The sequence below is a fragment of a genome, unplaced genomic scaffold (assembly GCF_019419815.1).
Source record: "Pyrus x bretschneideri cultivar Hongxiangsu unplaced genomic scaffold, Pyrus_bretschneideri_v1 Contig5, whole genome shotgun sequence".
NCBI classification, from domain to species: Eukaryota; Viridiplantae; Streptophyta; class Magnoliopsida; order Rosales; family Rosaceae; genus Pyrus; species Pyrus x bretschneideri.
The window spans coordinates 8,713,034-8,728,919 of NW_025999787.1; the positions used below are offsets into that span (position 1 = coordinate 8,713,034).

The window sequence follows — 15,886 nt, forward strand, 5'->3', positions numbered from 1 at the left end:
GTGAGGAAAGGAGTCGCAGCCGACATGAGACGATCTCTCTTGTCGTTGTTTTTCTCTTCAATTTTTAATTTGGATTTTATCTTATAAAAAAGTTAAGTTAGGAGACGTATGTCAAAAAATTACAAAGGAGACAAAAAGGATATACAAATTCGGGAACAGCAGATCCGTGGCCTTTATTTAAGTGAGATGTTAATTATACTAATATCTTTTGAGGTTTTTTGAGTTTTCATAAAACTCTTTCAGATTTGAAACGTTGTACAAACACGTATTCACGTTTTAATTCACCTTTACAAATACCCCTTTGGTTAAAAATCTGCCTATGAAAAAGACAATCATACCCTTCTAATTAATTACTTTAAAAAAATAAAAAAACTTTTATAAATCAATTAAAACAGAAAATTAAATTAAGAATTAAACAAAACAATAAAAAAATAAAAAAATAAAACTAGCATGTGAACCACGATATGATCGAATTGAGCGATGGGTCCTCTACCAAATTGAAAGTCTTGAACAGAAACGGAGGAACCGGAATGCCCTACAGACATTCCAAAGGCTGCGGCGGAACAACCATGTTGGCATCGCCGCTGCCCATAGATGACGTTGGAATTGAAACCTTTTCAATGAAGTCAAAAGCACCCAATGGGTTTACAGAAGAGAAGGCTTTGAAATCTATTAGAGGAGAAGTGAACGAAGGAATCGGCTGAGAACACGGCAACGGTTCCGACATTTTCGGTCGAAATGCCGATAACCCAATTAGTTTCAGGTCAAATTTAGCCGAAGTTGGTGGAGACTTCGGGTGGCTCTTGTCTTTTGGTTCCATTGAACTAAACTCTCACTCTTTGTTGGTGGCAGAGAATTGGGTTAAGAGAGAGACAAGAGGGTTGAATTACACAAAACTTGTAATTTAATTTTTAATATTATGTGTAATTCTTAATTTGATATTCTTTTTTTATTGATTTATAAAAGTTTTTTATTTTGTTAAGTAATTAACGGGTATGGTTGTATTTTTATTGGCAGATTTTCGACCAAATGGGTATTTGTGCAAGTGAATTAAAACCTAAATGAATGTTTGTGTAATATTTCAAACCTGAAAGGGTTTTGTAAAAACTCAAAAAACCTCAAAAGGTATTAATGTAATTAACTCTTTTAAGTGAGTGACTGAAAGTTCAAGCCATAAAACCAGGCCATAAGTAAAAAAAAAAAAGAGTTAGTGAGCTATGGCAGCAAGACGATAGGAATATACATACATGGCTTACAGGATCCATGTGGGATGTCACAATCCAACCCCCTTAAGGGCCCAACGTCCTCGTCAGCACACACGCAACCAAGGTTAGGCTCTAATATCAAATTGTCGCATCCTAGCCCGAGCCCCCACCACATCTCGGGCTCGACTCCACCATAGCACGATATTGTCCGCTTTGGGCCCCGACCACACCCTCACGGTTTTGTTTCTGGGAACTCACACGAGAACTTCCCAGTGGGTCACCCATCATGGGATTGCTCTCGCGCGCTACTTGCTTAACTTCAAAGTTCTGATGGAATCCAAAGCCAGTGAGCTTTCAAAATGCCTCGTGCTAGGTAGAGATGGGAATATACATATAAGGCTTATAGGATCCACTCCCCTGGGCGATGTGGGATGTCACACTAAGGAAATCTTTATATCTCTAAAATAATATTATTTTCAATAGGAGAGTCCTGACTCCTTATGGTTTAATTCTTCAATTTGAGATTTTTGCGATTTTATGTGACAATTTGATTAGATACAATTTTTTGTTCATGTTTATTTTTTTTAATTAATTTCATATTATGTTGACTTAAAATATTTAGATACTAATTTTTTCCTTTACAAAAAAACATAACTAAAATGACTATATATTATTGAGGAGGGATGGTTTCTCCGATTCATATTCACTTTCCCCGTTTCAAATTTGCCAAGATCACCCCCCACCTCTTCATCACCGGCCATCATCCTCCTCCTCAACGGCAACAACATCCCTCACCTCTTCATCACTATCATCCGCTACGTCGTCCCCTCCGAGGACCACACCGTCCAGAAGCTCCTCTTCTTTTACCTCGAGATCATCTACAAGACTGACTCCAAGGGGAAGGTCCACGATCTCTTGCAGCCCCATGATCTGACGACTCACCTTTCTCATCTTTTTCCTCACCACGGGGTCTACCCCAAGCATCAAGTCCAACTTCAGCAATAACTACATTAGGGACTTGTTCATCCTTAGCTTTTTGCGCTCGCTTGTCTTCACTTGTAGTATTTATTCGTTCCTTTCTGAACATAATAACCCCTCACTATAAAACCTGTATAGTTTCCAGAAAATAATACTACGTATATACATTCGAATACCAATGCACAAGGCCCAAAACAAAGATCGAAGTATGCCATGTCATAACGTTTTCGCACTAAAAGATGTAAGCCAGGTGAAATCAATATAAAGTAGTATGCTAGTCGGAGTCACCTAATGTGACCTGTATGACTAGACCTGATGCAGGACAAAACCAAGGGTATCGAGGAGAGTGGAATAGATAACCTGGGATTTGGTCAACCAGGGGTAACAGAGCTTGCTCACGTCGCTAATCGTGGATTTACTCACACGACCAAGCCAAATGCTTGATTGGGGAAGGAGAAATCACTCACTTCAATTGCACAAAGCAAAATATATTTTAATTCATTCCAGTCTTCCATTCAAGACTTCCTAGTACAATATTTATAAGGGTTTACAAATTAATTGACCTTAGGTTTCTACAACATCTTTACAACTTCCAAAATAACTTAACAAATTCCCAATAATTAAAATACAAAACGTTTGTTATTCCAAACCATATTAATGGTTTCAAATTGTTTTCTTCAAGGCCTGCCTCCTGCATCAAGACCTATAGCTCATCAGTATATGCTAGCACACGAGTTGGAACCACCTATTGTGGTCTGTATGACAGGGCTGGGTGTAAATATGTACGTTCAAGTGCTACGATCACATGAAAGCTGTGCAAATAATTACGGGTAACCTATGAGTAGGAACCACCTATTGTGGTATGTACGACAAGGCTGGCACCAAACTTAGATCCAAGGTGAGTGTACAGTGCGGGAGGTGAACATCACGTGAAGGACTGTGCCTTAACCTCGGGCGGGAGCACTAACATCGGGGTGCAACAATGATGAGCTCTAAATGCATCTATGCAAAACAAAGTGTAATGCAACCAATACCATCACAATATACTCACCTGAAGCTTACCTGAGCCTCTGCAGCATCAAACAATATAATCCACGATTTATAATAACGCAATACTTAAAATGTAACTCATTTTCAACATGGCATTTAAAGCATAAATCATTTTAAAAATGTTCTGGAAACCATGATGTGTATATATACATACATATATACATATAAATACATACATACATATATATATATATATATATATAAAGCAAATGCCCACTCACTTATAAGTAGCAGGATCATAGCCCCCTCAATCTCGCTTGTCCACGCTCGTCCTCGAGGTACGTTTCACCTATATGCAAAATAACTAATTTTTCATTAATTTTAAAGCACATACATAAACCCAAGGAATAACTTCTCATACGTTGCTCAAATGGGGCGTTTGAATATACTAAAATGATCTACTCGACAACACGAACACCCCTATATTTTTAGAATAATTTTTGGACATCACACGCCCCTCAAGCGCAAGCACGTGCCTGGTACACTAATGGAATTCCTAACAGCGTTAGGGAATATTTCGTTAAAATAGTAGAATATTCCGTTAAACCCTAATGGAGTTACTTGACGCTGTTAGTATATGCCGTCAAAGTTGACGGAATATTCCTCTTCTTCTCCAGTGACTCGCCGGAATCCACCGCCGGCCGCCGTCTGTACTCGCTATTTTTGGAAAATTTTTAAAGTTTAATATCCTCTTCAATTCTCAATCAAAATCCATGAAACTTATATGGATTTGAAGGTCTTGAAGAGTAGAACACAACCATATCTATTAGAGCTCCAAAATCTAACGGAAAACGGTTAGAATTATCCTTGGAAAAACCGACCAAAATTAGAACTTCAAGAACTCGACTATTCCAACGTCCAAACCACTCCAAAATTGTTCCAATATGTTAGAGAAGTTGAGTGGGTGCCTTACTAAGCCTTAAAACCTTGAAATCATGTCAGGATCATGACAGAGCAAACTTCACCTCGCCGGAATTTATGGTTTCTCGAGTTCCCATAATCCGTTCTTCAAACTAAGGGTACGGTTGGGTTCCTAAGCTCGCAAGGAACACGAAGGTTGTCTTCAAAAGCTCGATCCGTGTAAATTGATGATGGTTGGGTGTATGGGTGCTATGGTGTACGGACGAGGAAAGTTTGAGCAGGTGAGGGAGAGAAGAATGAAGCGTACGTGTGTGGGTGTGTGTGTGTGCGCGCGCGCACAAAATTGGTCAGAAGAAAATGATCACAAGCCCTGATTGGGCTGCTGTGAGGAAGAGAGAGAAAGTTAGGTTCTAGTTGGCCCAAGGAAAACAAAACAACCCAAATCTGATTGGCTTAAGAATATAGGAACTAAAATGATTGGTGAATAAGTAATAGGCAACCCAAAACTATATTTCTACCCAATCTCGATCTTTAATCGTCGTAACATTTTCGTTAGAAATCCGATTTGACCCTAACTCGCGTCAACATGCTTGTGATGTCAAGTACGATTTAATAACAACGGCGAGGAAATAATTTAAAACTACATATGTGCATCCACATCACCAAGCCAACGAGGGCATATTTGTCACTTTACACACTCGGGGAGAAAAATTATATAATAATTTGGGACGGGTCATCACACACGTGGCACAAATGTGGCAGTCACGCTAGATCTTAACGGATCAATGGATGAAAAATGTAATGGATGTATTATATTGAAATAAAATAGTACTTGAGGTATGAAAGTGAAATGTTTTAAAGATGTTGTAAGGAATTGAATCGACCTTAAACCTGAGGTGGTAAAGTGTAATTTATCCATATATGTAATAAAAGTGAAGTGTTATTGACACTCTAAAAATTTCATTTTACACTTTTCATAAGTATATTTTTCTTTTCAAATATAAAAAGTTTAGTATGTAAAATAAGAATTTTACTAGAATCCGTGGCAGCTCAATCAGGGCTTGTTAGAGTACCAATAATAATTTCCATAATAAAATACCATCACCCCATCTTCCTTGAATCTGTGGAGAAAAAAAAAATCATTTTGCTGGGATTGTCTGGCGAATCCAGCAATAATCGTGTCAGGCAAATAGCCTTCCAACAGCACAGCAGCATTCAAGGTGGTGGGCCACATTTTCCACTTATTGTGTCCCTATGCAATTCCTATATATGAGTACATAGTACATACATTGTGTATTCGGTAAATTCTTATACTTTAGGAATTCATTTTCCGATTCATTAGAGATTCGTTTGGTCCCTATATTTGTTTTATACTTATTTATTATGATAATTGGCCTTATTTACATACTCCACTAAAGATGCTCTAATACATATCATAATCTCAATAATACAAATCGAAAAACAAAGCATTATGACATCAAATGGTTAACAAAAACTATGCTAATGTAAATTTCCCAAATTACTTCGACAAAAAATCCCCAAATTACAAATCGCAGAACAAAAGTTCTGCAACCAATTTCCTCCAACCCTTTAACAAAGCATTCTACAAACCGCAGAACAAAAGAGATGCGAACCTGTGCGAGTACCACGACGAGGAACTGAAGAGGAGGGCGAAGGCCGTGGAGTGAAAGAGGAAGAAGAAGATGACAGCATCTTGATTTTCTTTCGAACTCAGTATAAGTAATACGAGTACTATTTAGTACATAATTGGCACTAAACATCCAAAACCGTATTAACTATTATATCCGATCCCTTATACGGACCGACAAACAAGGCCGAAGATTAAACTGAACTCTTCTTGGTCTTGATTGATCTTCAAAGAATATTGTCATGTGCCTTTTTTTTTTTTTTTTTTTTTTTGGGAACCAAAAGAATTGCTAATTAATTGTGGGAATTTAATTATTTTGCAGTTGTCATTTTATCATAGTGATAAAAAAAAAAACAATAATGCATGTGTATTCTTTTGTGGATTCAATTCTCACTGACTTCTGTTTTTTTTAACAACTAATTATCCAACCCAATAACAATATAGCTCTACTAATATTTTATATATATCTGTAAAATACCCATAAGAGTAGACTGAGAGCTTAAAATCGTAGAATTTTCAAAGGTGTTAAAATCGTGGAATTTTCAAATTTAATCAATATACGTTGTTGGACTAAAACATGAAAAGTCACTAGCATATTTCCAAAAACTAATTCGGTATTATAAAGTTCTTAAAGAATTTTTATTTTCATATCTAACATAAGAGTGATGTTGTTTAGACATAGAAAATTAACATATTTGCTCTTATACTTCTAATATATAGGTGAATGCCACATATATTAGTGGGACTCATCTACATTAAAAATATATCATCAAGTGCGTTAGATTTTTGTGTTAAATAACGTTATTAAAAATGAGATTCAGAATTAACTTTAGAAGGTTCAAAACTTTCCACTCTGGCTTCTGTCCATTGGCATGGGAATGTAAATAGCAAGCACACAAAGTTGAGAAATTATTCGGTGTGCCCAGAATACAAGATAGTATACCACATGTGTTAATGTAAATGTAGAAATATAGAGAATATTCTGAATGATGACTTTGAGGTACGACTTGAATCGTTTCCTTAAAGTGTTTTTTGCCCTCACTCGAATGAGTTTGTTAAAGAGTTCTTGACAAATCACTTCTAGGATATAATAAAATATGGAATATTCGATTAGCAAAACCGAATTGTATTCCTTTAAAAATAACTAGAAAGAAATTGTATGAATGTTATGGAGATAGAAGAGAGAGCAAAGAAATTGTGTATACAACAAATTTCTGAATGAAATTCTCTTCTACCAATTTACCAATATATAGGAGAGATTGCGCCCATTAGACATATCCTTTGGATACATCCTTTGATTTTGGGTATGCCTTCTCGCCATGAGATACAACTGAATTAATATTACAGTAATATGCCCAATACGCACGTCTGATGCAAAACATCAATTACCAAAGGTTATGTCTGTTAGTAAACCATGCACTAGTCAGACATGTCTTTTAGCAAAGTTGAAAAGTCACATTGCTTTAATTTGATGAAGAGTAACCGTTGGGCAAATACCCAACTTCTTCCACACGAATATATTAATATTATTACAATATTCAACAGTCCTCCCATATTTTAAAAATATATAATAAATGACATATAAGAATTTTCTCCTTATAATTAATCGCAAGCATACCAATATAGTCATTCATACAATAAATGTGTCTTTCGAATTAAACCTTTAATTAGTATAAGTAATTTAAAGTTATAACGAATGTGATGGTGACCTAAGTTTAAACCAACTATTCTTATGTTAAAACCGGAATCACTACACACATGACTATGTCTTATTTCCTTAAAGAAATTTCTGAACTAATTAAGCACTATTATGGCCTTATGCTTCATCCTGGTTTCATGAACATTTACAAGAGAAAACATAACTCTTGGTTCATTCTCATGTCTCTGCTACTATAGACATAACACAAATAACCTCATTAAGAGATAAGACTCATCCTCCTAAACGTAGCAATCTTGCACTAATCATTTTGGAATAAGCTATATATTAATTTTCAATGCTTTCACAACCACTTATCAATAACTTGTTATTACCCATTAAACTTTTAAACTAGTGATGTTCTAGACAAAGTCAGGTTACCATTATTGGTGGCTAATTTTCAGTAAAAGGTTTTAGCCCCATTTCACTAGATGTACTAACTACCAAAGCTCTTAAAAGTGTTTTTGTTAATGGATCCGCCAAGTTATTACTTGATTTAACATAAATAATATTAATAACTTCATCAGTTATTAATTGCTTGACATATTCATGTCTCAAACTAATATGTCTAGACTTTCAATTGTATATCTTATTGTATGCTCTGGACAAAGTAGCCTCACTATCACAGTATAAAGAAATGGATGGCATTGGTTGTGGCCACAACTCTATTTCCAATAACAAATTTCTAATCCATTCCGCTTTTTTACCTGCTGCCGCTAATGCTATAAATTCATATTCCATAGTTGAATGTGCCATACATGTTTGCTTCTTCGAAGCCAAAGAAATTGGTCCTCCAGCAATTGTAAAAATTCACCTTGATCTACACTCATTATCATTAGCACTTGTTAGCCAATTTGCATCTGGATATCCTTCAAGTAATGCTGGAAACTCAGAGTAAGTTAAATTCAGGTTAATAGTTCTTTTAAGATAACCAAAAATTCTATTTTTGCTTTCCAATAAGCAATACCTGGATGACTAGTGTATCTAGAAAGTTTGCTTACTACATATGCGATATCTAGCCTAGTACAATGCATGGCATACATCAAACTTCCGATTACACTAGCATACTCAAGCTGTGCAATGGACCTACCAGAATTATTAAGTAAAGTTTCACTAGGGTCATAAGGAGTGTTTGCTTCTTTTATTTGTAGATGCTTAAACTTAAGAAGCAATTTTTCTATATAATGTGATTGACACAAAGCATAACCCCTACTATGCTTCGTTACTTTAATTCCCAAGATGGTATCTACTTCATTCAAGTCCTCATCTTAAATTTTGAATTTAGATACTCTTTAATTTCATATACACCTTTCATGTTTGTACCAAAAATTAGCAAGTCGTCGACATATAAACATATAACAACACCATAATCATTTGTGAATTTAGAGTATATGCATTTATCAGCATTGTTATGTCTAAATCTATATGATAAAATGACAAAATCAAACTTTTCATGCCATTGTTTTGGTGCTTGCTTCAATCCATATAACAACTTTACTAATTTACGAACTTTATTTTCATTCCCAGGGAGAACAAACCCTTCTGGTTGTTCTATGTAGACTTCTTCATCCAAATCACCATTTATAAATGTTGTTTTCACATCCATTCGATGCACATGCAAATTATATAAAGATGCCAATGCAAACAATATTCTAATTGAAGTGAGCCTAGCTATTGGTGCAAATGTATCGAAATAGTCTATTCCCCTTTTCTGCTTAAAACCCGTGGCAACCAGCCTGACTTTAAATGTCTGAATAGACTCATCTGTATTGTATTTTCTTCATTTCCAAATTTCATATGGTGACACATGTGTCTTCGTAGATGTAATTCTATTGTGTATATGACATGCAGTAAACAATGCTTCTCCCCATAAATATTTAGGAGCATTTGCATTGATTATTATAGAATTAATCATTTCAGTGAGTGTCCTATTTTTTCTTTCTGCCAAACCATTTTTTTGTGGTGTATAGGGTGCAGTTCTTTGATGTACAACACCATACTCTTCACAAAAGATATCAAATTCATGTGAAAAATATTCACCACCTCTATCACTACGAAGGCATTTAATTTTCCTTCCCTTTTGGTTTTCAACTTCAGCCTTATAGCGCTTAAGACACTTAAAAGCTTCATCTTTATTAGACAGTAAATAAACATAAGTGACCTTAGAACAATCATCTATAACTGTGACAAAATATCATTTTCCTCCTCTTCTTAAAACACCATTAAATTCACATATGTCAAAATGTATTAAGTCTAATAAATTTGTGTTTCTTTCGGCAGTTAGAAAAAGTTTCTTGGTCATTTTCGCTTGAATACATGTTTCACATTTATCATTGTAAACATCACTGCAAGCAATTAAACCAAGTGTGTGCTTGTATTTTAAAGATCTAAAATTTACATGCGCTAAACGTAAATGACATAAATGAGAGGAAGATTCAACAATATAAGCAGAAGAATTCACTTTATTATTAATACTTAATTTGAACATCTTATCACAAGAATACCCATTCCCAACAAACATCCCATTTTTCGACATTATTAACTTGTCGGACTCTATAACAGTTGTACCGTTCTTACATAACAAATTTGTAGACACAAGATTCTTTTTAATTTCTGGAACATGTAGTACATTAAGCAACGTCAATTTCTATTGATTGTCTGTTGATGCTTCATATGTCTAGAATTGTGCCTTATCATTGCACACATGTATATATATAGTAGCCCCTAAGTCGAGCCACCAATCGGATGATTTTATTGCTGTTGCTATATTCAGTTCGATAATCATGCCAAGATGCATCATTGATACCATTGCAACTATGTTATGAATTCCAGAATTTTCCACCATATTTGCTTTATTGGTCTTATTGGCATATTCCTTACTTGCTTTTCTGTATCTACAATCATGAATGTAATGGCATTTCTTTCCACAATGGTAGCAGACACCATTTGTATTCTTTTGATTGTTGTTGGAATTGATCTTCTTAAACTTCCCTTTGTCAATTTTGACTCTGAAGTTCCTTTTGTATTTGTTTCCTTCGACAATGTGAACTTTCGAGGAGTCTTGATTTGCAAAATTGTTATCACGATTTTAAGTTTCCTGTTCAATTTGAATGCCTTTTTGCAAATTCTCCAAACTAATATCTTCCACCATGTGTAGAAGTTTTTTTCTATAATTATTCTATGTTTGTGGTAATTTTTCCATAATAGCCCCAACTATCATAGGATCCGGAATAACTATTTTAAGTTCATGAAGCTTTGAGACCAAGACCAATAATTCATGAATTTGGTCTATGATGGGTTTGTTATCAAACATAGTGAACTCATAACATTTGAACATTAAAAATTTATCGGTACTTTTTTTGCTCCGTTGTGTACTTGTGTTCAAATGCTTCCCAAATTTCCTTTGGAGATTGAATGTGGGCGTACAAGTCATATAAGTGATCAGATAATGTGCCCAAGATGTGTCCTCTACATACCAATTCATCTTCTTCACGCTTCTTTTGATCGACAACTATTTAGTCTGTGTCTTTGTTACTTGGTTCACAAATAGGCTCCAATTTCGAGTCCAACACGTATGACATTTAGAATAGTAAGCATGAAACGCATATTGTCCTTCCATCGGGTGAATTTGATCCATCAAATTTGTCTAGCTTGTAGACATCTTGATTGATAATCTTCAAAGCCATATTATCAAACTTGTTATCCAAGACGAAAATAACACTTTAAGATTGTTAATGTAAATGTAGAAATATAGAGAATAATCTAAATGTTGACTTTGAGGTACGACTTGAATCTTTTCCTTAAAGTGTTATTTGCCCCCACTCGAATGAGTTTACTAAAGGGTTATTGGCAAATCATTTCCAGGATATAACAAAGTATGAAATATTCGATTAGCAAAACCGAATTGTATTCCCTTAGAAATAAATAAAAAGAAATTGTATGCATGTGATGGAGAGAGAAGAGAGAGCAAAGAAATTATGTGGACAACAAATTTCTGAATGAATTTCTCTTCTACCAATTTATAGGTTGGTTTTGGATATGCCTTCTCAGTATGGGATACATCCTTTGGTTTTGGATATGCCTTCTCGCTGAGGAATACAACTGAATTAATATTACAGCAATATGCCCAATACGCATGTCTGAAGCAAAGCATCAATTACCAAAGGTTATGTCTGTTAGTAAACTATGCACTAGTCAGACATGTCTTTTAGCAAAGTTGAAAAGTCACATTGCTTTAATTTGATGAAGAGTAACTGTTGGGCAAATACCCAACTTCTTCCACACAAATATATTAATATAATATTAAAATATTCAACAACATGTGATTTTATAAGTGTTCTTCCATTTGTATAATAATATATGATATACTATCCGGTATTCTGAACACATTGAAAAATTTATTCAACAAAGATAACCAATCGCCCAACATATAAGCAAACGGTCCTAGTTGCACGTCAAGGCTACCGCGTTCAAGTCTCCCATCAAGTCTTTCATTACTCTTTTCCACTCTTGACTTTTGATGAAAGCCACGTTCCAATCCATGCATCCTTGCCATATATTGACGTCTAAACAATACAGTTTGGTAAAGTAGGAGATCAAATCATTCATCATTAAACAGACAGATCATCGACAGAGAGAAATGGAGAGCAATATGGTTGTTATTTTTGGTGTATTTGTGGCAATGTTTGTGCAAAGTGTGGCAACACAAAAAGTGCATGTGGTGGGAGATAACATGGGTTGGACTATTCCAGTATCTGGGGCACAAGAATATGTAAATTGGGCTGCTACTAACAACTTCACAGTTGGTGATACACTCAGTAAGATTTTGCACTCATCCTATAAACACGGTTCACTCGTATTATAATTTAGAATTCATGAACAAGATATATATCATATTGTGATTTCTCATTATATGCTATAAACACGTTGTTCTATTGACTCATTATATTCCTTGTAGACGCTTGTGGTCTAATATCCTAGTAATAAGGTGTTAGGTTTCTACTTATCAATCCTGGGTTTGAAACAAACCTCTCTCTCCCCTAAATTATTTTAATAGTTTCAAACCCAGAAGTTGTACATAGAAGGGATAAAAAAAAATCCGGGTAATGCTAGATAGACTAAATCCGGAGATAAAATTTACAAACTAAATGATATGTCGCTAATAGAAATGAGCACGCTTATCAACATTTAAATAGTAAATCGATCATTAACTTCTATGTCTTTTAGTTTTCAAAATTTTTTCTACAAATTTAGTGCCCATAGCATCACCCAAAAATTCCTTACATATGTAATGAAACAACGTAAGTTGTAGATAGAAGGGATTACAAACGGTCTCTCTTGAAAGAATAATGGAACTCTAGAAGTTTGAGAGCAGCTCACGATTTTCTGACTAAAAATATGATAAACTGAATAACATACAACCCTAAAAGTTGTTTAAATATTCTTAACAAACTTTAGATGCAAAGGAAAATAAAACAGAAAAAAAAAATAAAATAAAATAAAAGTACCCTTTAAACTTCATAATACCCAAACTTTTTGCAAGATGCTCTTTAGATTATCTATATATATTTATTTAAAAAGTATTGTTTAAAAATAATATCTAAATAAGTAAAATAAAAAATATATATAAAACAGTAAAAAAAAGCTAATTGTCATATAGGCAAGCATGTGCGAAGAGACAAGTGATAAAGCCAATAATCAGCTATGATGTTTGTATGATGAAAGTATATTTCTCAATAGGAAGGAGACAAGTATTTTCCCAAATAATTATACCTCATTAATTAAGTTAAAAGTAAAAATTGGCCATATCATATTAGTAAAGTTTAAAGCTAAATAACCTAATTTTTTTTGTACTCACAAAATTTCAGTAACTCTCTATGCCAGTTTTCAACTTCATCACCGGTCAACAAAACGTTGTTCAAGTAACAAGGGCATCATTCCAGTCATGCAACGAAGAAGAACGAATTGGCTCATCCCTCACAACTGGCCCAACAAACATCACACTCACCTCCGCAGGCAACCACTACTACATCTGCAGTTTTAGCAATCATTGCCAGGCAGGCATGAAGCTAGCCGTCACCGTATCCAATGCTTCTCTAGGATTGCCACTGTCAAGAATAGTGTTCATCATCCTTGGTGTAGTTTTTGGCATACTTGTTCTCTCTCCAATCTTAGAGATTGTTTTGCCCCTTATTCTAGAGATTTTCCATCCACGAGGAAAAGTCAAGTCCTTCAGCTCCAACCATGGGAAGAAAAAGTCAACAGAGACCCTGGGATCACCTTTATCACCTTATCTGTGTCGTTACTTTTCATTGGCTGAGATTAAAGCCGCCACCCAAAACTTCAAGGATACTTTCGTTATTGGTGTTGGCGGGTTTGGCAATGTGTACAAAGGGTGCATTGACGGTGGTGTCACTCCTGTTGCTATCAAACGGCTGAGACCGGAATCATCACAGGGGGCCCATGAGTTCAAGACGGAAATCGAGCTGCTTTCCCAACTTCGCCACCGCCATTTGGTTTCACTCATTGGTTACTGCTCCGATAATGGCGAAATGATCTTAGTTTACGATTACATGGCACACGGCACTCTCGGTGACCATCTGTATCGTACTGGTAACCTTAAACCTCTTCCTTGGGAACAACGACTCCAAATTTGTATTGGCGCAGCGCGAGGATTGCACTACCTTCACAGTGGTGCCAATGGCTCCATTATTCATCGTGATATTAAGAGCACAAATATTTTATTGGATGAGAAAATGGTCGCCAAGGTTTCAGATTTCGGGTTGTCAAAAATGGGCACGATCAACACGTCCAAAACACACATCAGCACCATGGTGAAAGGTAGTTTCGGGTATCTAGACCCGGATTACTTCCGACGTCAACAGTTGACTGAGAAGTCTGATGTGTACTCATTTGGAGTGGTTTTGTGGGAGGTATTATGTGGGAGGCCAGCTTTGCTGCATACGGTAGAGACTAGGCAAATTAGCCTCGCTGAGTGGGCCAAGAGTTGTCATAGAGACGAGACACTTGACCAAATCATTGACCCAAATGTGAAGGGTCAGATTGAAGTCGAGTGCTTGAACAAGTTTGTTGAGATTGCTATAAGTTGCTTACATGATAAAGGAATCGAACGACCGTCGATGAATGATGTTGTGAGAGGCCTTGAGTTTGCACTGCAGCTTCATCAAAAGAGCATTGGAAGTAAGGGTGACAATGGAGTTGCCTTTACTAATGACCGCGGCGACCAAACTAGTAGTACCGAGCAAAGTTGTTCTACCAATGAATCCAAACAACATATATCTGTGACAATCTTCTCTGAGATCAACGACACGAATGGACGATGATGAGCAAAATTTTACAAAATGTGAGCAATATTCTGAAAATGATATCTCAGTAGGATTTATGTATATGTGTATATTGTTGGAAAATATTAGTATTTAGGTTTATTTTAATGTTTGGTTTTTTGGGGATTGCCCCTAATAACAGAGTTTCGTTTCCTTGCCTATTAGGGTTAGGTTAGTTTTATATATATATATATATAGGATTTATGTATATGTGTATATTGTTGGAAAATATTAGTATTTAGGTTTATTTTAATGTTTGGTTTTTTGGGGATTGCCCCTAATAACAGAGTTTCGTTTCCTTGCCTATTAGGGTTAGGTTAGTTTTATATATATATATATATATATATATATATATATGATACTTTGTTGCTCTATAGAATAATAAGTCAATCACAATGTAATCCTCTATGATTTGTAGGCTTCATTCTTTATTTTCGGTTAATAAAATTATATTCATTTGATATTCGTTTGTTCATCTGTTTGTTCATATGGTTAGTTTGTTTGTCACGTACTCTGATTTTCAACCTATATGACATTGGGTGATACTTAGATGCAACATCAGACCTATATGACATTGGGTGACACTCAGATGCAACATCAACAACAATGGAAGCCGAAAGATGCAGCAAGCAGCAGCCAACAGAGAACGGAACTATGAAACATTATTGTCAACTGACTTTTGAATTCATACATGAAATGTTTGAAATTTTGAATCACATTATGAAAACTGCAACAGACTTTAGCCATCGTAATTAACAAAGCTTGGATTGGGTTTTCGTATAAATGTAATATAAGTTCGGCAAATAATTAGAATTTGGAAACAAAATCAACTTTTATGAGATTCAGAATTATCATTGAAAATATGGTCAAGAATGTCATATACAAGGCACTCTTCTTCGTACTAGAAAACAAATGTCATCACATAATTTCTCCTGTCATATTATATCACAGTGGAAAGTGGACTAAACCGACAGACTGCTATTCAAAATTTGGCTTCAATTTCCACAAACATCACAATCTAAGCAAGTACGCAAGATCCATTGCATCCAAGTAACTTGGGGAGCTCACTAGTGCTTAAACTGTTTCATGGCTCTTCCAATGCACC

At 35.3% G+C, this 15,886-nt stretch overlaps 1 protein-coding gene across 2 annotated transcripts; it reads left to right on the plus strand.

Annotated features, from left to right (window-relative positions):
* The first annotated feature begins 11,774 nt into the window (after positions 1 to 11,774).
* On the plus strand, positions 11,775 to 15,073 carry LOC103945247 (receptor-like protein kinase FERONIA). Of its 2 annotated transcripts, none has more exons than XM_048568840.1 (2): positions 11,775 to 12,255; positions 13,322 to 15,072. In XM_048568840.1, the coding sequence occupies exons 1-2, from the start codon at positions 12,078 to 12,080 to the stop codon at positions 14,779 to 14,781; spliced, it is 1,638 nt and encodes a 545-aa protein (XP_048424797.1). In that variant the 5' UTR covers positions 11,775 to 12,077; the 3' UTR covers positions 14,782 to 15,072. The 2 variants fall into 2 exon arrangements, with proteins under 2 accessions (XP_048424797.1, XP_018503502.1); XM_018647986.2 differs by having other exon boundaries at positions 12,130 to 12,255; positions 13,306 to 15,073.
* Positions 15,074 to 15,886: the final 813 nt, after the last annotated feature.